At 45.9% G+C, this 21531-nt stretch overlaps 1 protein-coding gene across 1 annotated transcript in view; it reads left to right on the top strand.

Annotated features, from left to right (window-relative positions):
• Positions 1–19859, top strand: part of UBE2R2 (ubiquitin conjugating enzyme E2 R2) — a 53656-nt gene extending 33797 nt beyond the window's left edge. The window contains exons 2-5 of the mRNA XM_082497606.1: positions 7045–7131; positions 13012–13109; positions 16986–17120; positions 18339–19859. Of these exons, the coding sequence (XP_082353732.1) occupies positions 7045–7131; positions 13012–13109; positions 16986–17120; positions 18339–18558 (540 nt within the window). The 3' untranslated portion in view covers positions 18559–19859. The remainder of the gene's footprint in view (positions 1–7044; positions 7132–13011; positions 13110–16985; positions 17121–18338) is intronic.
• Positions 19860–21531: the final 1672 nt, after the last annotated feature.

Below are 21531 nucleotides of genomic sequence, written 5' to 3'. Positions count from 1 at the left end.
AGGAGCTCAGAAGTCTGGCCCTATCTGGAAATGCTTTTACTTTGCCATTATCAGCCTGGGACACAGAGCCCAAGCAGAAGAAACCTCTTTGTCAAACCACAAGCACAGCAGGACTGACCTGTGCACAGCTGGAAGTGGGCGCCTGGCCCTGTGCTGGTGGGGCTGTGCTTGGTTGTGCAGCAAGGGAGAGGAACAGCTTTAGGAGTGTGCAGGTGGCCTCTGGCCAAGGGAAACTTCTTATTTGGCTTCCAGCCTGTCCCCAGCAAGTTCTCTGCATGAGACCATTAACAGCTGCCTTCCTTGTCTGAAGCTGGGTGCTCCCTGGCTCAAGAGCATGGACAAGTGTCTCTAGCCAGAGCCAAAGTGTGGTTCTGACTGAACAGCACAATTAGCCGGGGAATACCATGGGCTGTCCCTGTAGTAAAACCCACTGCAAGAAAGAAATATCTTCTCTAACTGCTGAACTGCTTGAGATCCTAAACACAGCTGACTAGTGTAGGCTAACTCAGTCTCTAGACGAGTAGCAGCTGCCATGAGTAGTTATTGTCATGAAGGCTAGAATATACAGAAAACTTACAGGTTATTGAAGGGAGGCAATATTAAAAAAAAAAATAATTCATTTGTTTCTTTTGAGCAATGTTAGAACAAGCAGTGCCTGGAAATCATTTTCTTCTATCTTTGTTGTTCAGAGCGGTTTTATTTACTCAGATCCCTTGAGAGATGGCGCAGGCAGCAGGAGTGTGAATGTATGAGACCGTAGGAGCTTGGATGTAAACCAGCTTAACAGGCCTGTAGTGAATTCCTCCACATCATTTGGCTCAGCTATGGTTTCACATCTATTGTTAGTCCTGATTTCAGATATAAGGAGCAAAAGACTAATATGTGGGTGATTTAACGGTATGTGCCCTTGTGGCCAAGAGGGCCAGTGGTATCCTGGGGTGCATGAAAAAGAGCATGGCCAGCAGGTCAAGGGAGGTCATCCTCCCCATCTGCTCTGCCCTGGTGAGGCCACATCTGGAGTCCTGTGTCCAGTTGTGGGCTTCCCAGTTCAAGAAAGTCAGGGAACTACTGGAGACAGTCCAGTGGAGGGCTACAAAGATGATGTAGGGAATAGGAGGAAAGGCTGAGAGACCTGGATCTGTTTAGCCTGGAGAAGAGAAGACTGAGAGAGGATCTCATCAATACTTATAAATATCTAAAGGGCGGGTGTCAAGAGGATGGGGCCAGACTCTTCTCAGTGGTGCCCAGCAACAGAACAAGAGGCAATGCGAACAAACTGGAACACAGGAAATTCCATCTCAATATGAGGAAATACTTGTTTACTTTGAGGGTGGCAGAGCACTGGAACAGGCTGTCCAGGGAGGCTGTGGGGTCTCCTTCTCTGGAGATATTTAAAACCTGCCTGGACGTGATCCTGTGCAATGTGTTCTAGGTGACCCTGCTTTGGCAGGGAGGTTGAACTACGTGATCTCCGAAGACCCCTTCTAACTCCTACCATTCTGTGATTCTGTATAATTGTAACTTTACCATCATATGGTAGACTTACTGCTTTGGTCTGGGTTGAGTGACTTAACACTAGTCCCAGCTTTAGAAACATAACACACGGACAGAGAAATATTTAATAACAATTTACTGTTAAAAGAAGTTTTGGTAAAAGGAAATCTAGTTTATACCAGAGGATTCTTCCATTGAAAATGTCACCTTTTAGTAATGCCCCAGATAACTAAATTAGGAAGTGTATACAAGGTATGATTTAGTGTGAAACAGGAATGGGTTCTTGCCTGTCAAACCAGTCTTTGATTTTTGTAAGTTAACTTCACTTCTTGACTTATCTTTGTCCTACTGACTTATGGCTCTATTTTTCTTGTTTAGAAGCTTCATGTTCTTTTTGATCTAGTTCACTCTTCACATTCAGGTCTTTGTGATTTAAATTCCTAATGAAACAGCGCAGGTAATACAGAATGTAAGGGGTTTGCTGCTGTTAGTGTTCATGTGGCCACTGCAGCAGCAAAGGAGTTTTCAGGACTCATACGACTTAATTGACCCGTTCACTCATCATCTAACTTGAATCAGAGATGTGGTCCTAAAAGCACAACAGATGTCAATAAACATTGTTATGGTGCTGCTGGGAAATGAAGTCAGAACTGGGCCTAAATTGCCAGGCTAGTGCCCGGCTCTGCCACAAGAAACTATGTCCTAAGTCCTAATATCTGGAGCTGAAATAGCACTGTTGGTCCTACATTCATTTTTACCTTGTCAAACAATTGACAGGACAATGTGGCTAGCTTTAATGCTGCTTTACAGGTTCTGAAGCTGGACGATACCGGGATGCTTTAAACCTCATTGATGTGAGAAACAAGCTGCTGGTACTTACTGCTGACATCTACTGAACATGTTTTCTGGCACATACTATTTAATTCTGCATGTGCTAATCCAGGCTTAATGTGGAAGAGCAGAATCCACTGCATGAATTGTATAAATGCTTGATGTGCTAGAAGCAGCAAAGGGCATTTTGTGGGATTAGATACTAACACTTAAGCCAGCAGTTGTCTGTAGCTCCTGTCCTTGTTGGCTTTCTTGTGATAAATGTCTGGCGTTGTTAGTGGCATGCTGGTGGGAGGCACTTGTTAGATGCACAGCTGTGGGACACGATGATGTGCACAGCAAGGAGCCTGGCTATGCCTGTGACAAAGAGGAATGAGGAGGTCTCGTGCTGTCTGCAGGTGCTGCAGCTCTTACTGGGGCAGGGTGGGTGATCTGCAGGAGACCTTGGTGGCACCTGCACAGAGGCAGTGGGAGCCTGTGTGTAAGCTTCCTGTAGCAGATAACTACCAAAAAAAAAAAAGGCACAAAATAGTTTTAAAAACTTAAATGTTACCTTTTTACCTGATCTTAAGTACAGTTTGCAAAGGATGCTCAATTTCACTGGTGCTGCATTTTCATAGGGCTTGCATTAAGCTTTTGATGTTTTAAAGTAAAAAAATATCTTTATTAACTGGCATTTGCAGAAACACTAAGCAGCTGCAGTTTCTGTTGGCTACTGTAAAAGCTGCTGCTGCCCCTGATTTCCTCAAATCAGATCAGTTGTGATGCTGGTGGCTTTCCAGGAAAAAGCATGTGTGCTCTTCCCCCCATTGCCTTTCTGCACCATTCCTACCCTTGCTGCCTAAAAAAATCAGGTATCTAGGTTCTGTCAGCGTAAGAGGAGTAGAAGACATCAGTGTCAGACTACAGGAGTGTCATATACAGCTAGTCTAGAATAAATACTGAATTTCTAGACAGCTGAAGCTGGGAGGGAGTCCTGCCTGTGTTAGTGCTCCCCTCTGAGAAGGAGATGATATTAATGTGTAAGGGTCAACTCAAGTGCATGGCAAGGTCTCCAGAAACAAAGTTGCTGTAGTAGTTATTCATAGCCACTGAATCAGGACTTAATTCAGTGGTTGGTAAAAACATTAGGTTTCTATTTTCAGTCAGATAACATAGTATCTAGTAATACATTATTTTTCAGGCAAAGCCATAGGGAAATCTACCTATGCCATATCCAATTAGAAGAAAAATAACAAACCTGAAGTGCAGGCACTAATGAGGGTGCACGGGAGCAAGACAGTAAAAGAAGAACCAAAGGGACTGTGCTGGTGGCAATATCCTTAAAATGTGTCGTGGTGTAACTTAGACGTTGAAATTCTTGTGCAGTAGCTGTAAATGCCTGTAAAGGGCTGAATCTTATTCCAGGCTGGCCTGTTCAACATCAGAGGAGTTTATTCTTTTTTTAGAGAACTGTAACTATAACTATAAATTGGAGAAGGAGGCAGTGTGTTGATGATTGTGGTTTCCACCTTCCTGGCTGTCAAGTATGTTCAGTGGTGTCAAAGAGCCACGGAGAGCAGGTGGCTAAAATCAGGACATGGAAATAGGATTATTTCTGTTCAGTTTAAGCTCGGCTGGAGGAATCAAGCACATGGCGAATGCAGTAACGATTGGGTACTTGTGGGTGGGGGACTGAGTTGCATCTTTAGTCCTCCTAAATTAGTTCGTCTGGCTGTAACTGAGCTAACAAGCTGCCCTAAAACTCTGCTACTCCGTGGTACCTAGCAGCCTGTCTGAACTTACCAGAAATAAGCTCAGATAGCTGATTTTCCTTACATCAGTGCAACTGTAGGGGGGAAACGTTTCTGTGAGCTACTGCTTTATTTAGAAAATAAGTTTATTGCCTAATTCGGTCTTTTCGTCTCAACATGTTTAGAATTGGGCTTTTAGTGGAAAAAAAATGACCTGTAATCATGGCTGTTGCTGCATCTTTGCAGGCAGTCTTGCAGCTTGTCTTGGAAATTCCTGGCTTGCTTAACCCACTCAGAAACTCAAATAGTGTTCAGTGAGAGCAGAGTGGGTTTACATAATTTCCCTTTATTTCTCTTACAGAAGAGATGTGGAGTAATTCTCTGAGACCTGTTTGTAATGCCCTGGAAAATACTTGGTTTCACTTTTCAAATCCTGAATGATCTCAACATAGGGACCTGAAAGTGATGCTTTTTTTTTTTTGTTTGGAAAAATTCCATGCCTGTAATGTGGGTTTTCCTAGTCCAGTGGCTTTTGGCTCTGAAATCATGTTTGTAGAGAGGCTTCACTTGTTTTATGTGCCAGTACAGCATCTCAGTGTGCTAAATACTTACAGGCTAGTTAGAAATGGCTTATCAACAAGTAATGTGACTGATTTCTCTAAGCATGCAGCTGGTTACAGGCAAGCTTGGGTCTTAGCTGCTTCCACATAGGAAGAAAAGGTTTTTCTAACTCCTCTCCGGTTGCGTTTTCTGGTGCCAGAACTTCCTTCATGTGGCAAAATGCCAGCTTTATTTAATTCTGTAGTGATTGATACTGCAGGCAGATAGCCCTTTTCTATTAAAAAGTTGTGGCTGCAAAACAGGATTTAGAAATTTGAAACAGTCTTTCAGGATCTACAGCTTCTGCAGAGACTACAACTGGTGCACCAGGCTCAGCCTTTGTGGTGGTCTTCCTGAGACAAAACCCTTGGGGTTAGACAACTTGAGAGCTGAGGGTTTTTACTGAGAGGAATGAGACCTGCTTCCTCAGCTCCTTGACCATATATGTGGGATATAAACACGGTAATGTTGGTGTGCTACTGGTAGTATGCTTTTTTGGCCACCTAGAAACTATACTTGCATAGAAGACGCATAGGTTCTGCCAAGAAATCTTGTAGCTATCTCAACCCTGAGTTTTGTTGTCTCTTGCATTTTTAATCTCAGTCCTTGGGCTGTTTTGTGTCTTAGATCTCATGAAACTGCACGTAAGCACAGGAATGGGCTTTCTTGGGAAAACCCCAGTGGTCTGGAGCAGTCTGCAGCTATATGAACTGAAATGAATCTGCTCTGCCCCGAGTAAATCTCCGCTCTCAGTGCAGGCTGGCACATTGCGGAGCCAGGCATGTCCTTACTGCAGCAGCCACTGTCTTCTGTGATGGTGTAGTGACAAGAGGCATTCGCTTGCTCTTCTTGGAGCAATGCCATTTGTGTAACTGACATTAAACAGTGGGCTAGGATTGTTTAAGCAGATCATAAATCTTTCGGTTGTGAGCATGCAGTGGCAAATGACTGCGAGTTCAGGACTTGGAGCTGCTGTAACATACTTGCATACAGTCAGTATTACTAGCAGGTATGTACAAAATGTAAAGCCATGTGAATTGCTGAATTTGCTTCCTAAAGGTGAACAGAAAACCTTCTTTTCCTGGATACCTGGCAGTCTGGCCCCATAAAATTTGGGTTGCAAGGCAAAAGCATATGCTGATCTATAAGTAAAACTGTAGCTAGGTACTTAATGGCCCAGTAATCCAATTTGTTTGGTTGCCTGCCTCTCTTTCTGGGAATAAAACTTCCCATGGGAATAAAACTTCCATAGTTCATCCTGCTGAACAAGGTCAGCACCCTGTGTCCAAGTGGCATGGTGAGATATTTAAGTGGAAGGGGGTGGCCTGGAAATATGCTCTCACCATGAGCATCTTGTTTTTGAGATCTCTTCTTGCACTCTGTCACACGTGAGCCTGGCTGTGGTGCCAGGGCCAGGAGATGCTTCTCTAGAGATGCATCTGCAGAGTTGGTGGGTTGAGCAGTACCAAGGGAAGGATTTGTGCTCCACAGCGCAGCAAGCAGTGTGCGAGTCCCGTTTTCAGAGGGCAGTGGTTTTGGCAATTAATCAATCCAGATTCAGCCTTCTTTCCTACTGGCTGACATTTCTGACTGCTGTGAATGGCAAGGCAGCACAGAGAAGTTAACATCCAGTGCTGGGATCTCTGTAGTCTTCCCACAACTGACTCAGGTCTGAGAGTCTTGCCCCACAGCTGGCTGCTGACCTCAGAGGCAGTGGAAGGTAATGTTTGCTGTCAGTGCCCGTTGGTATACAGTTCATCAAGTTGCACTGATTTATTACACAGGCACAGATGGTATTCAGACTTGGGAAATGCTTGTGGTGGCAAGAAACGTAGTATTAAGGACACAGGTAGATGGACCACCTTGATTCTTGTACCAGAAAGGCAAAAAAACTTTTGATCTCAGTAGAGCAAGTATCTAACTTTGTTTTTTCTGCACAGAAAAAGTAATTTAAACTATTTGCATTGGCAAATGTAAAACAGGTCTGTTCACCTTAGCAAACACTTTTAGCTTGCTTCTGAACCCAGAAAGACAGCAGTACTATCTGAAGTTCCAGCTTTTCAGATCTGTTTTACTGCATTTAACAGCAGTTGTTGGATAGAGCTTCTTGAATTAGGATGTGCTAGATGCCTTTTGGGTTGTTTTCTGAGCATTACCAGCCTAGGTCAGTCCAGGTGTTTCAATTTTTCTTGTTCAGTTAGTATTTTGCTCATAGGAAATTGTGTAGAGTTATCCTGTGGGGCCACATGGACACTGGTATATAAAATGAACTATTTAATGGCCTTAATTGAAGTTGTTTTTTCCAGTCTTTCACTGTAATGGTTGCTTCTTGATCTTGTTTTGTTGTTGTTCTGTTTTGTAACTGAAATATTTTGCTTTTTTCCAGGCTCACATTAAATTTCCTATTGACTATCCATACTCACCGCCTACCTTCAGATTTCTGACCAAAATGTGGCACCCCAACATTTATGAGGTAAGGTGTGTTTTAAATTTTTCACAGGCATGTAAAAAGGCTTTCTACTTCCTTAAACTTCTGGAAGTATCGAAGGTACTAAATGTCTCTAGCCATAACTAAAGTGGTTAGCTGTTGGTGTTGAATGTCAGCTTCATGGTTGAAAAGTTAAATCTAAATGTTGTAGGAAATAAAAAACTGTTCTTGCAGGTAGGGGTGGAGCAGTTCTCATATCTGCAAGCACAGCAGGCAGCCCCAGCCAAAGAGCCTTGCCATGAACGTTGTCCATTTTAGGTGATTCTTGGATCAAGGCTGGTGTGGGGGGTCTTACACTACTGTGATACTTAAGCAACTAGTCGTTTGTACACAGTTCAAGTATGCTTTAATTTGAGTGTATCTGACAAAATTGTGTGTTGAGACAAGAAATAATGGGAAACAGTCTTCAGCAGTCAACCTACAAGTGAAGGGGACAAACTCAAACACAAAAAGGAAACCTACAGAGGATGGAAGTGAAAACAAGTAGCCTGGGAGGAACACAGAGAAATTGTCTGAGCAGCCAGGGATCAGGTTAGGAAAGCTAAAGCCCTAATAGAATTAAACTTGGCCAGGGACATCAAGGGCAACAAGAAAAGCTTCTATAGGTATGTCAGTGAAAAAAAAGACGACTGGGGAAAATGTGGGCCCTTTCCAGAAGGAAGGAGACCTAGTCTCCGAGGATATGAAGAAGGCTGAGGTACTCAATGGCTTTTTTGCCTCTATCTTCACCAGCAAGTACTCTATCCACACTGACCGAGTCACAGGAGGCAAAGGCAGGGACTGGGAGGATGAAGAACTGCCCAGTGTAGGAGAAGATCAGGTTCAAGACCATCTAAGGAACCTGAAGGTGCACAAATCCATGGGATCTGATCACATGCATCTGTGGGTCATGAGGGAACTGGTGGATGAAGCTGCCAGGCTACCATCCATTGTATTTGAGAAGTTGTGCCAGTCTGGTGAACTTCGCAGTGACTGGAAAAGAGGAAAAACAACACTCATTTTTAAAAAAAGAAAAAAAAGGAAGACCCTGGGAACATCAGGTCAGTCAGTCTCACCTTTGTGTCTGACAAGATCATGGAGTAGATCCTCCTGGAAACTATGCCAAGACACATGAAAAATAAGGGGGTGCTCGGTGACAGCTGGCGTGGCTTCACTAAGGGCAAATTGTGCCTGACAAATTTGGTGGCCTTCTGTGGTGATGTTATAGCATTAGTGGATGAGGGAAGAGTAACTGACGTCATCTGCCTGGATTTGTGCAAAGCATTTGACGCTGTCCTGTACAACATCTTTGTCTCTAAATTGGAGAGACATGGATTTGACAGATGGACTACTCAGTGGGTAAGGAATTGGCTGTATGGTTGCACTCAGAGTTGTGGTCAATGGCTCGATGTCCAAGTGGTGACCAGTGACAAGTGGCATTCCTCAGGGCTTAGTACCAGGACCGGTGCTGTTTAACAGTCTTTGTTGGTGACATGGACAGTGTGCACCCTCACTAACTTTGCCACAACACCAAGCTGTGTGGTGCAGTTGACGTGCTGGAGGGAAAGGATTCCATCCAGAGGGACCTGGACAAGCTGGAGAGGTGGGCCCATGCCTACCTCATGAAGTTCAACAAGGCCAAGTGCAAGGTCCTGCACATGACTCTGGGCAATCCCAAGCACAAATCCGGGCTGGGTGTTGACTGGGTTGAGAGCAGCCCTGAGGAGAAGGACTTGGGGGTGTTGGTGGATGAGAAGCTCAACATGAGCTGGCAATGTGCACTTGCACACCAGAAAGCCAACTGCATCCTGGGCTGCATCAAAAGAAGCATGGCCAGCAGGTTGAGGGAAGTGATTCTGCTCTGGTGAGACCCCACCTGGAGTACTGCATCCAGCTCTGGGGCCCCCAACATAGGAAGGACATGGACCTGTTGGAGCAAGTCCAGAGTAGGGCCACAAAGATGATCACAGAGGGATGGAGCACCTCTCCTGTGAGGACAGGCTGAGAGAGTTGGTGTTGCTTATCCTGGAGAAGGCTCCAGAGAGACCTTCTAGCAGCCTTCCAGTACCTAAAGGGAGCCTACAGGAAAGATGGGGAGGGGCTCTTTATCAGGGAGTGTAGTGATAGGATGAGGGGTAACGTTTTTAAACTGGAAGAGGGTAGATTTACATTAGATATGAGGAAGAAATTCTTTAGTGTCAGGGTGGTAAGGCACTGGCACAGGTTGCTCAGAGAAGTTGTGGATGCCCCATCCCTGGAGATGTTCCAGGCCAGGTTGGAGGGGACTTTGAGTAATCTGAGGTCTAGTGGAACATGTCCTGGACCATTGGCTAGCCAATTTGAAGTGGCCCTTAGTTCAGTGCATGTATAGGTCATGTTCAGAGCATACTACTGTGGGCTGTTAGGTCCATAATTAGATCATGGTACAACCACATAGCAGGGCCAGAAGGAGAATGATTTTATGTAGAAGCAATTGGTTCTAAATTACCAAATTTCACAGAGCTGTATTTGAAAGCTGGTTTGGCTCAAAATTTCACTTTTGGTGGAGGCCAGTCAAATCCTTTCTAAATTTTTGGATATCCTTGACAAGTGTCAGCCTGCTAGGACTACTGGTTGAGTAGTTTGAGCAGCTAAAGGCCTTGCAAAATGTTCCTGTTGGTGCAGCTCTGTCACTTTATCACATCTTCCTATGGGAGATTCTGCAGGCTTCCTTTGAGCCCACCTCAAAACAGGAATGCCACTTCTTCCTTGCTGTGAACAAATGATGGCTTCGGTTGATGCATTGGGCTTGGAAGGCCCTTTTCTAAGAGTTGTTGCTCCTAAATGTCCGGCCTGGAATGAGTGTGCTTCAGATGTCAGCAGTGATAGCTTACTAATAAATGGCCAAAAGCCTCTCAACTTCAGTGTGAAACAGGCTAGTAACCAGCTTCAATTACTGGATGCTCTGAAGGACTCCCTTAAGCCCAGGGACATCCTGAAATCAGTCATCTGACAGTCTTCTGACTTGAATTTTGGATTTTGCAGAGAATCTTGCATGTAGTCAAGGATAGTGTTTCTCTTAAAGGCTCTATTTCAGTTACATGGGAGTTTGATCTATAAATACTACTTTGAGACCTGCAGACTATTGCAGATCCATACTGTGGATGTTGTTCTGAATCCAGAAATTCTCATGCAGGAGGTGAGTGGGAAACGGTTACTAAAATGGTATGTACAAAACGAGTCTTGGAAAGGACCTCTCCCAGTCCTGGTGGGAAAGATGGAAAAATTGGCTTTAGAAACAACTGAAGGTAGGAGGAGAAACTAACCCCAAACTTGATGGCTGTATTTTGGGGTTACTCTTCAAATACTCCAGCTCTCAGCTTTGTACTTTGTGTTTGTAGCAGTGTTTCTTGGAGCTGAGGGAGTCTGAAGCAGCTCACAGGCTGTTTTGGAAACAACATTTAAGCAATGAAGATGAGGCACTGGGATAACTCCAAATGAAACTGAGAATAAATGAGCAAAGGGCTTGAGGTTTGAGGGTTTATCAGGAGGAGGGAAAAAATCTTTTAGTGCAAGGAAGATGAAAGAAAGTAGCAGTTTACAGAATCTGTTGGTGGGACCAGATGGAGAGGTTGGGGCTGACGTTCCAGTTCTAAGCAATGAGGCTTGAGTAACTTGTCTCTTCCCCATCTCCAGTTTTCTTAAGTCATCTGGTTGAGTTCTGGTAAAACTGCGTTCACTTGTACTTTATTTTTGTGGCGTAACAGTTCTCGGTCCTAATAGAAATATAGGCTATTTCCCATTGGCAGACGAATACCCTGTATTCCTTGTTTCTATGTTTCAAAAATGTGTGGGGAAATGCTCTCCCATTGACTACAGTGATCCCTAAAACGTTGTGCTGATCTCATCAGGCCCCATGGTACCTTTACCCTTCCAGACTCTGTAATGCAGTGCTACCTGGCTTACTTTACCAAACATGTAAGATTGATTGTTGCAAGAGGGAAATTTCTCACATCCTTGCTTCCCTCCGCATTTTCATATTGCCAAATATTTGCTTCTCCACACGCTGCTGACCTGGTTGCTCGAGGAACTTCCCCCAAGTGCTGTGATGCTTTCTCCTGGCCACCAGCACTGCATTCTCCTAGGAAATGGTTAAAGGAAAAACTGGCTTAACTTATGGAAATTGTTAATAAAATCAGGATACACTGTGAACGTAATCTAACATTAATAGGGTTAACTTCACCTTCAAATGATGTTAAAGATTTCTAGATTGCACAAGCCTGTTTGAGTCCTAAAAAAGAAACTGCTTTGATAAGGCAAACTGTTCCAGCAATGTAAGTGCATACTTGGGTATTCAGCAGCTCCAGGTGCTATGTTGATGTGCGTAGTTGTGTTCTTGACCAAAAAAAACCTGCTTCAAAATGACAAGGGCTTGCTAGATTTGCATACCTGGCAGGATTAGTGAGCCACTGAAATCTGGACACTCATCACAAGCCTCCAATGTTGAAGTAGGATCTTGTTTGGCTATAAAACAAATGTCATTGTTAATGAAGGTGAATTGAAATGTTTGGGAGGCTCTTCAGGTGAGCTGCTGCTATCTGTAGCTGTGATTGCTGGCTCGGGCTCAAAGGCACGGATGCTGTAGCTGTGAGCAGCACTGCTTTGTGCTCTGGCTCCTGCGTGCTGAGCTGTGTTGGAAGATCGTCAGGACATAGCTGAGACCAGATATGTAAGGAGCTGCCAGCCTGCAATCTTCAACAGAGCTGATCCACAGCTTCTCTTGTTCCTGTCATCAACCTGTGCCTTGGGTCAGGGTGACAAGGGTCAGCGTGAGCGCTGCCTGTCAGCTGAGGCTTTGCCATCTGAAGGTGTGAGGCTGCCTCTAGGAACTTGTAAGTCATCCCAGCAGCTGGCTGCAAGAGGAGGCAAGCCAGCAGGACCCAGAGATGCCAACATCTGCTGACTGGCCTTGGGCCCCACCTGCACCTTCATCCTGTCCTGCAATAAGGCATTGGGACCCCATGAGTCCCTGGAGTGGAGGGAGAGTTCAGTGGAGAATATCAGCTGTGGTGTATACTGCTACAGCACTCCTACAAAGTAATAGTGTCAGAATGCTGTTGCTGATGGAGAATTGGTTTTACAAGCTGCTTAAAGTGTTTATAAATGGTAGGCATTATGGAGCTTTAAATCTATGTTCAGGCTATAACACTGGTGAGTAAAACACAGATTGAGGATTACGTGGCTGTATGGCTTCCATATGCTGTCAAAATATTCTTCCTCTTCCATGCTGGAAGGGATTTTCAGTGAAACCCTCAGAGAACATCTCCTGCTTTTTCACCTGGTATTTCAAACAGCTGTGCCCTAGGGGAGCAGTGTAAGCCTGCCCCACACCATATGTTCAACCTCCTTGTGTCCCAGGAGAAGCACTGTTTTGATACCTGAGCTAGTAGAGAGTGCTAAAACCTTCAATTCAAAAATTCCTGTAGCTAACTCGGCTACCACTGGGAACAACAACAAAAAAAAATGTTAACCCTACTTTGTGTCCCCTGTGACTAAAGCTCACTTCTATCACTGTGACAGTACTTGCTATCTGGAGACCAATTTAGTTTTATGTGACTTTATTACTATTTTTACTTGTTTTGCTACATTTTTTTAAACCTTGACTTGAGATTGTTTTGTACCAATTTGCAGGCTAACCGTGTTTAGCAAGGGAAACTTTTGAGCATATAAATAGAGTAGACCTAGGAAGAATTGAGAGCCGTTTCCAGTTCTTACATATTTTTACTGGCACTTGGGGTGTTCATATCAACAAGGTTAAACAGCTCAGAATGTAGTCAGTGTTGAAGCTGAGTCACCAGACCTCTGTCTCACGCCAGGCTATTCTCAACTTTTGTTTCTGTCTTGCAGAATGGAGATGTATGTATTTCAATTCTTCACCCACCTGTAGATGACCCACAAAGTGGAGAGCTGCCGTCTGAGAGGTGGAACCCTACCCAAAATGTCAGGTAACTGTGAATCTGATGTACAACAGTGACCTCAAAGGCCTGTTGTCTCTCTCCAAGACTAAGGCTTGTCATGGAAGAGGTTTGGAAGGGAATTGAAGACTTAGGGGGTTTCAGGGCTTGAAACGAGTGGCAACTGGACTTATCAAGCTGTATGAAGATACTGGAGTACTGTGTGTACTGTTACTGGGCTAACGGCATGGAGCCTTCTGTCCTGTTCTCAGGGTTTCATGCTCTCAAAGCAAATTATCTCAGATGCATGTTATCATACACTTCAGTTTTTCTCACTCCCCCAAGATACCACTAGTGGAAAAGATTGTTTTTGAGTAGTAGGAGTAGCCCAGTAAGAGTAACTTTCTGAATAATCCAGTCTACTGTTTGCCTTCTGATGTTTGTGTCTCCTGTCCGGCAGTGTGCTATTTTTGAGCAGCTAGCCAGGTAGTTTTCTTCCTGCCAAGAAAAAAAAGATCACTAAGTACCAGAGGCGTTCAAGGCTAACCTGTCCATTTTTCTGAAGCATCAGCTGAATTTCATTCTTATTACAAAATACTGCCAATAAAGAACTGACTAGGTGACAAGCCTCAACTCATAGTTAGGAAACAGGTTTGGGCATTGGTTACTTGTATTGCACATGCATTTTGAGTATTTCATTATATACAGCCCTAAAGAATGACATGGCACTTCTCATGGTGCTCATTCTGATTTCTGCTGTCCCTTACCACGGTGCAGTTTTTGGTGCTTACTGTCTTGAAAAGTGTTGGGCTTAAGGGTGACATTTAGGGAGAAAACGTTCCTCGGCTGTATCAGCAAATGGAAATAAAGCTTGTCTTTAACTGCTACCCTGCTGCCAGCATCACCTGCTGGGCTGAGTGCTGATAGAAATGGGTCCTGCTGGGGTCCCATCTGGCTTTGCAAGGCTCCAGAGTGTCAGACAGGAGGCAGCAGGGCTGAAGGTGTGGGAGGGGAGTGTGCTTGTAATGAGCTGCATGTGTAACCTGGGGTTTCTCTTCAGCTGTGGAATTTTGTAAATCCTGCTGAGTATTGACCATTTACTGCAGACAGCTGTGGTTGACATTACCCCCTTCAGACACTTAATTCTTCAACTTCAGGAGCACCTGTGCTTCCACCTCTAATGTGCCAAGCATATTCATTAGTTTTTTTTTTTAAGGACAGACAATGCAGACTTTCCCATCACTCAGAGCGAAATGAGGCAGGCGTAAGTAAATACGGCAAGCATCCAGCAAGGTGTGTAGGAATGCAGCTGTGATCTGTGCCAGAAAATACTGCTTTTCTTGTGTCCTGAGTCCCATAAAGCTGAGGAAGTGGTGGCAGGGCGTAGAGTTGAGGCTCTTTGATCATTTTTAGTTGCCCTTCTCCATATCTCCCCTGTCACCCCTCTGTCCTTTGAGGTGCACAGTCCAAAACTGGTCATGATATTCAAGATGTTGGTACATCTGTATCTTGTGAAGATAGGTGATGCCTTGTCTCACCATTGCTTTGTTTCCTGAGGATGCCCACTTTTTTTGTTGCCTTTTCTGGCTGCCTGGGATTTGGACAGTTTCTGCAACCAGCTCAATGCATTAACATGACTGTCAGTACAGCCTAAGCCAAAACTTTGTGCTTCATACTGGATAGCAAGAATGTGCTAGGACAGATCTGTAGCTACCTCTAAAGGTGGCTCTGAGAGGCCACAGTGTGGATAGTGGCTGGGAAAAAAGTACCCTTTTCTGACAAGGTATATAACAGGATGTGCTGGTTGGGAGCGCCAGCTAGTCTACATAATGTCTGTTTTGGATGAAATTAATCTGTGTGTGAGCCTTCTGTTGGTACATGGAAACAAAAAGGCTCTTAACAGGCTCTGCTGACTGCTCTCTGGTCCCCAGAATGGGGTGGGCGGTGTAAGAAAGCAAAAGGCAGGCTTGAAATCCCTACTTGATGCAATCAATGTTCATGAAACAATGTGCTAGAAAAACCTCACCTGGGAGAGAAAACAGATTGCTGATAATATTGCAGAGGGTCAGTCTGTATCCAGTGCAGTTCATGTTTGATGCTTTCAGTCACACATAGTTGGACTTTTTTTGTGGTTTTGGTCCTGTTGGATCCCATGTGCTGGGATCCCTTCCTGTTCCTGTGCCTTGTTCACCTGGTTTACCCACAGCAGCAGGGTTTGAGTCGGAGCAGACTGTTCAGCTCTTAAGGTATCAGCAGTGATGGAGCTGATCTAACACACTGGTCCAGGAATGACAGTGCAGAGAGCTTCACCTCTAATAGACAGTTACATTGGTGTATTTAAGTAGCTTTTGCAGTGACTTTGGCGTCTGGAGCACCACAGTGGAAATCAGCTTCTCCTCACTTTGTTGATGGAAGTGTGGTAGAGCAGATGCTAAATCCAGACATGAATTCCTTGGCCTTCCCTTGGCTTTGTCTGCCCTACAGTAAAGCTGCTGCAGTGGTGCTGGAGCTGATGCGGTGGCTTTACAGCCTGTTTGCTGAGAATCAAAGGCTTTTAAATGAATTCTTGAGATGAAGTAGAAGACGGTCTCTCTTCTGCCCATCATTCCAGTCTGATCAGACAGTTTTTTCCAGAGCTGCTGTTCTCTTTTCCTACTGAATTATATAACTTGGAAAATAAATTGTATAAGACTGTCCTGATAGCTGTGCTGAACAGTCTGGCCAGACACAAGTATTTAGTTTTGAAATATTTCAAGAAACTCTACATCCAAATGACCATGCATTTCCTGGAATTGTGTCCCAGATATATGATCTAGTAGATTTGCTCAGCACGCGCTGCTCTGAATGTGCCCCTAAATCAATGCAAGTGCAGCTGGGGCTGTAGTCTCCTTTAAGTTCTGCAGAGCAGTTGGTAGGTACTGCTGTATTTCAAGACTTATTCCTTGTCTATTGTTCTTCCCTTCCATTTAAATTGAACACTGTTGCCAGCAGGACCACCTCAAATGCATGAAGCTATTGTGCTGGTAGCTACAGGCAGGTGACTGAGTGTGCAGACCTGCCTGTTGGGACTCGCTGTTGAGTCTTGTGCTGGTTGTGGCACTGTGTGAGCAGTGAGGGGCTGAATCTCTGCAGTACACAGGGTTGTAGGAAATGCAGGAGAAGGGTCTGGGTGAGGAAGGTGGAGTTTCCCCCGGTAAATGCCAGCAGAGCAGGGCAGCTTACTAGCTCTGTGCTGCTGCTAGAATTGCAGGAAGGCTGGCTGGCTGAGGGGGGTTATGGGACTGGCTCATGCTGGCTTTGCTGAGTATCGGCAGCCAAATCCTGCTGGCCAAAGCTGCCTGGGTATTGAAAAACATCTGCACTGTCTTCCCCTTGCTGTGCTTGAGTGCTGCTGCAGCATCCTTAGTGATGATGTACAAGCTGAGGAGAGGCGAGACCTGCCCACAGCTTCAACCTTTTAACAGCCGGTGGGGCGGGGAAAGCAACACAGCCTTGTCTGATGGCCTTGGTTCGTGGTCCTGCTCCCTACACAGGGCAGGGCAAGGAGCCTGGCTTTCTGCTGGGAGGCTCAATGTCACCAGGATCACACTCACCAAGCCAGTTTCTGGCCCTGCACCATCCATGGGTGGTGTGGACAAGCTAAATTCTGGGCTGATCCTAGCTTTGTCTGGTGCCCTGTCACAAGGACATGCACAGACACGATGGTCTGTAGTCAGCTGAGATCCTTGGGTTTTGTATTGTGTCACCTTCCCTATGCTGATGGCCAGGGTCTGAGGTTCATAAATACCTGCTCTCACTTCAAGTATTATCCTTAGCTTAACTCTTGATTTTAAACAAGTTTCTGATGCGTCACCTAAAGAAGTCATCAACATCCAGAATCTGTGAATGTGTTAGCTCTGACTCTGCTGTTGTGGTTACCTTTTCCAGGACTATATTACTGAGTGTAATCTCTTTGCTTAACGAGCCCAACACATTCTCTCCTGCCAACGTGGATGCGTCAGTCATGTTCAGGAAATGGAGGGACAGTAAAGGAAAGGACAAGGAGTACGCTGAAATCATAAGGTAAGCTTTGCTGTGTGTGATGCGGTGCTACCAGCTGCCTCCTTTAAAACAGGCTGCAAGCAGAATTTGCTGAAACCAGCTTCTCGCTGTGGTTGCTTGTTTGGAAATGAATTTTGCCATCTTATTCCAAGTCCATGCTTCTGGTCCCTCTAGGATTTTCACCACAGAGAAGCAGTGCAGACTTCTGCAGCAGGAGTACTGGGCTGATGTGTCTTTAAATTGTTCCTTTTCCAGACTAATCTGGCATGATGCTCTGCAAAACCTGTTGGCTGCCAGTGAATCCCAGTTGAAGTCCCCGCTTGTCTTTAAGCGCTGCTTGCATTGCTTGGGATGTGATTCAAACTGACTGCATCCTACTACTTCTGTGCTTAATGCACTCATGAATCATAATCTTGTCCCTCCAATTTGAAGGAATATCAGCAGGATTTGGCAAGCATTTATGAAGCTGGAAGCACTGTTCAATCTTGACTGTCCTTTGAGAAGTTCATGGTTCATTAGGTGCTATAGGGAGATGATGTAAACTTGAGCCAGGTTGCTGTAGAGCCGTGGGATGGGCAGCCTGGGGCAAGACCACATCTGCATTGACTCCACTAGCTGGGCACGCAGGACGTACCCCTGGCTGGAGCTACGCAAGGCAGTCTGTCTGCGCAAAGGGCCTCGCTGGGAGGATATCTTGGTCCCTTCCAGCTCTTTTGGCTTCAGCAGAGCTGGATGTGCTCCATAGAGTATGACCGACTGACAAACAGTGGGGTGAAGGGACAGGCTGCCATCTGTTCTCCCTGCTGGGAGGCAGCACAGGCCGGCAGCAGCCAGAGCCTGTCCTGGGGAAAGGGTGATGGAAAACAACTGACAGCCCCAGTCAGTGCTGGGGTTATGGCTGTGTCTCGGGATGTCCCTGACCATCCTTTCTGTAGCAAACATAGTGGAATTTGCTCGGAGTTCTGGCAGGTCTCTAATGTGTAGTCCTGCAGGAAAAACTGATTTCATGTGTTTCTGAGAGTGTGTGTGCTGCAAACACCCTTGGAGTGCTCCCAAGCCCGGGGCTGTGGGAATTAAATCTGTTTCTAGTGCTGCTTGTGGTGCTTCAGCCAAACATCATCTCTCCCCACTCTGAGCTGCCAGCAGGGCTGGGCTGGGGCTCACTGGGAGGTGGGGAGGTGAGCCACGCTGCTGCCGGCACATGGCCCTGCTCACATTGCTGTGTCCTTCTCCCTGCAGGAAACAGGTTTTGGCTACCAAAGCCGAGGCAGAGAAGGATGGTGTGAAGGTCCCCACTACGCTGGCAGAGTACTGCATCAAAACTAAAGTGCCTTCCAATGACAACAGTTCAGATTTGCTTTACGACGACTTGTATGATGATGACATTGATGATGAAGATGAGGAGGAGGAGGATGCCGACTGTTACGATGACGATGATTCTGGCAACGAGGAGTCGTGACCTGCTCCTTCTATGCCCCTGTACTGCCCTGCCGACTCAGGCCAGAAGGGAGCAGCGGTAACCTAGCAGCAGTCCAGCAAAAAAGTGTGGGGGGGGGATCAAAAAAAAAAAAACTTTTGTCTCCTGCTGTCTCCTGTTGTATGGATCTGTTTGCTCCTTTTTTATGGACCTCTTAGAGACCCTTCACAGAATGTCTGAATTCTTGCATTCTTAACCCTTTCATCACTGTATTATGATTTTATTTTTTTTTTAAAAAAGAAACTCCCCTTTTCACTTCTACAAAACGCTCACAGCGAAACAGGTTTGCTCGCGTTTAGGTTCTTGAATTCAATACAGTCTTGCATTGAGATGTTTAATGTATTTAAAGCTGGAATAAACCCATTGGAAGCTGGGTTTTCGGGAGCTCAAGTGCTGCATTTACTGGGAAGAAAAAAAATCCAGACAAAGCAAATTGCCAAGGTTTAGCTGCTCCATTTACAATAATAGCGTGTGTACATTCGTTTAGCCTTGTGGTGGTGGCTTTTCCTTTATAAGGTGTGGGGCGGAGAGTGTAAAGCTACTGTGTGTTGAGCTTGATGGGATGTCACTGAAAGGTACAGTATTCCTTTTCAGCCTGCTCAAGTTAAGAAATAGCTGGCCCCTGGAGCCCCAGAGGGCACAATCAGCTTTGTCTCTGAAAAAGGCTTGTGATATGAACCCTAAAATAAACACTTAACACTTCATGTCTGTACAACTGAGCCCTGGGTTGCTATTTATTTTATTTTTTTTCCAGACTAGGTTGGGGTAGAAAAAGTTCAGTTTAGCCATGCTGCTGAGATCTGCTGCCAGCTGCCCCTCTCTGGAGGGAGAACAGAAGCGCATCCCACTGACCAGTGGGCCGATGTTCATCCTGAGCTTGTTTTTGGCAGTGAGAGAGACCGAAAGCCTCCTGCCCCAGTGCTTGCTAGCAGCTCTTGCTTCCTGCAGCCCAACTCTGGTGCTGGCCTCAGCCTTCTTTCTGTTGCTTGTGTAGCTCATGTGTTGGTAGATGCAGCTCTGTGGGGTCAGCAGAAGTCAAAGGTTGCTTTGCCTGCCTGGAGCTGCCAGGCTGTCCCTGTGCCCACAGTGGCTGCTGTGGCTGGGGCAGAGGGGGTGGATGTGTGTTAGGCTTTCCCCTGGCTGGGGCACGGGTGAGCGTTTGCAGCCCCACAGGAGAGGGGTAAACAGTGCTTTTGGGCTGAAAGAGGAGGTGAGGGGCAGGCTATTTAGCAGCATGCTTCAGCTGGTGCACTGAACTTGGCCTCCTGCATGTTTTTGGGAGCTCTTGGCAGAGTTTAGGGCCCTCCCTTGTGGTCAGAGGGGGGGATCCTGCATGCTCATCTCTGCAGAACCCTCTTCCTTGGTTCCCCTCAGCACCCTCACCCTGTTGCAGTGTGCTCTTGTTCAGCTGTGGTGCCGTGGCCTCCTGAATTTGCCTCTTGTGTGATGAGCAGCCATCCCTGCCCTTCTGCGCAGAGCCCTGGCGCTGCCAGGAGCAGCTCTGAGGTGAGGTGGTGGCCCTGCCGGGGCGAGACCCTCCATTCCTGCAGGTACAGAGGCAGTTACCCTGGTAAGAGCTGTGGGATTGGGCATTGGTTTGTGCCTCCTCCTTGTTTATCTCAGGGTTTTCAATGGTACGTCACCAGCTGTGGTCCCCAGAGGGATGCTTTGGTAGGAGTAAACTTTGTTCTTTGATCTGCCTGGAGGGAGCAGAGAGGAAGGCAGGCCTTGGGGAGGGGAGGAAGGCTGGTGGGGCTGTTTTGAAGTGAGCAAGGCAGGTGTGCTCTCAAAATGTTGTTTGGCTGGGACTTGCTGCAGCAGGGACAGTACCTGCTCCTCTGTCCCAGGGTGTGCCAGTGGTGTGTCCCTCTGCCCCCTGCGAAGCCAAGGCAGCCCAAAAGTGGTGATACCTTTGTCCCCCTAGTGCTCACCAGGATGCTCTGCCCTCCTGTTTGCATGTGTCCTGGGGAGGCAGCTGGACCCCTCCAGAGCTGTCCCACGTGGTCTGCTTCAGCTCATCCTTCCAGCCAGGACTGACTCAGCCCCTGGTGCTTTCTGGAGCCAGCAGGGGGGCTCCCCCTGCATCTAGTGATGGTGTGGGGCACCCCCAGCTTGACTGCAGCCCCGTGAGGGCAGCGCCAGTGTTGGCAAATGGGTCACTGGGGTCCTGGCTGCAGGACTCCTCTCGGGGCTGTGCTGGGGCAGGAACACTGACCTCCAGCTTTTGGGAGGCTGTTGGGGAGCAAAGGAGCAGAGTATGGCAATGCAGGCTGTGCTGATGACTTGGTTTGAAATGAGCATACTGCATCTTTCAGGATTCCCTTGTACTTTTGACCGTCTTCACTGTATACTCTCCAGTGACTTGTATTTTCAAGCTTGGTGTTGTAAGATGCATTATCATGACTCTTCTGTTACCCTTTTTTAAAGACAAAAAGCACCCTATTTTGAGAGCTTCTACATTAACCAGACTAATTTCTTTTCCCCACTGTCCTGTGCAGTGTCATTGCTTGTTCACTTGCTGGTTTCCTTTTTTTGAGATGCAAACTGAAGTATGAGAGTTTTTTTGAAACTATTTAAGAAATTGCAGGAAAATGTTTACCTGATCTGTGTATTCTGGGGTTTGGGTTTGTTGGGTTTTTTTCAATCTTTTTTCTCCTGTCTCAGCCACTATTAGCGTTTACATTTGCAACTACATGCCCGTTCAAATGCAGTTTTCAACCATTCTGAAGCCAGCAGGGTACACTAGATTTCTTAGTAGTTTTCTTAGCTGAAGTCCCAGCTGTTTCCCTCTTCTTTTTTTTTTTTTTTTCTTTTGTCAGTATAATTTACCAGAAAGAATTAACTGATGCATTTTTTTGTGTTGTCTTCCCCTTCAGTAGTTATATTTTGTCTTTTCTGCACATCTGTCTACTAATAAAAATGTGAAATGAAAATAGTCCTGTACTGTTACTTCCC

Source organism: Vanellus vanellus (assembly GCF_965231255.1).
Source record: "Vanellus vanellus genome assembly, chromosome: Z".
Classification (NCBI taxonomy): domain Eukaryota; kingdom Metazoa; phylum Chordata; class Aves; order Charadriiformes; family Charadriidae; genus Vanellus; species Vanellus vanellus.
The sequence above is the reverse complement of the archived record's forward strand: the minus strand, read 5'-3'. Positions and strand labels throughout refer to the sequence as shown.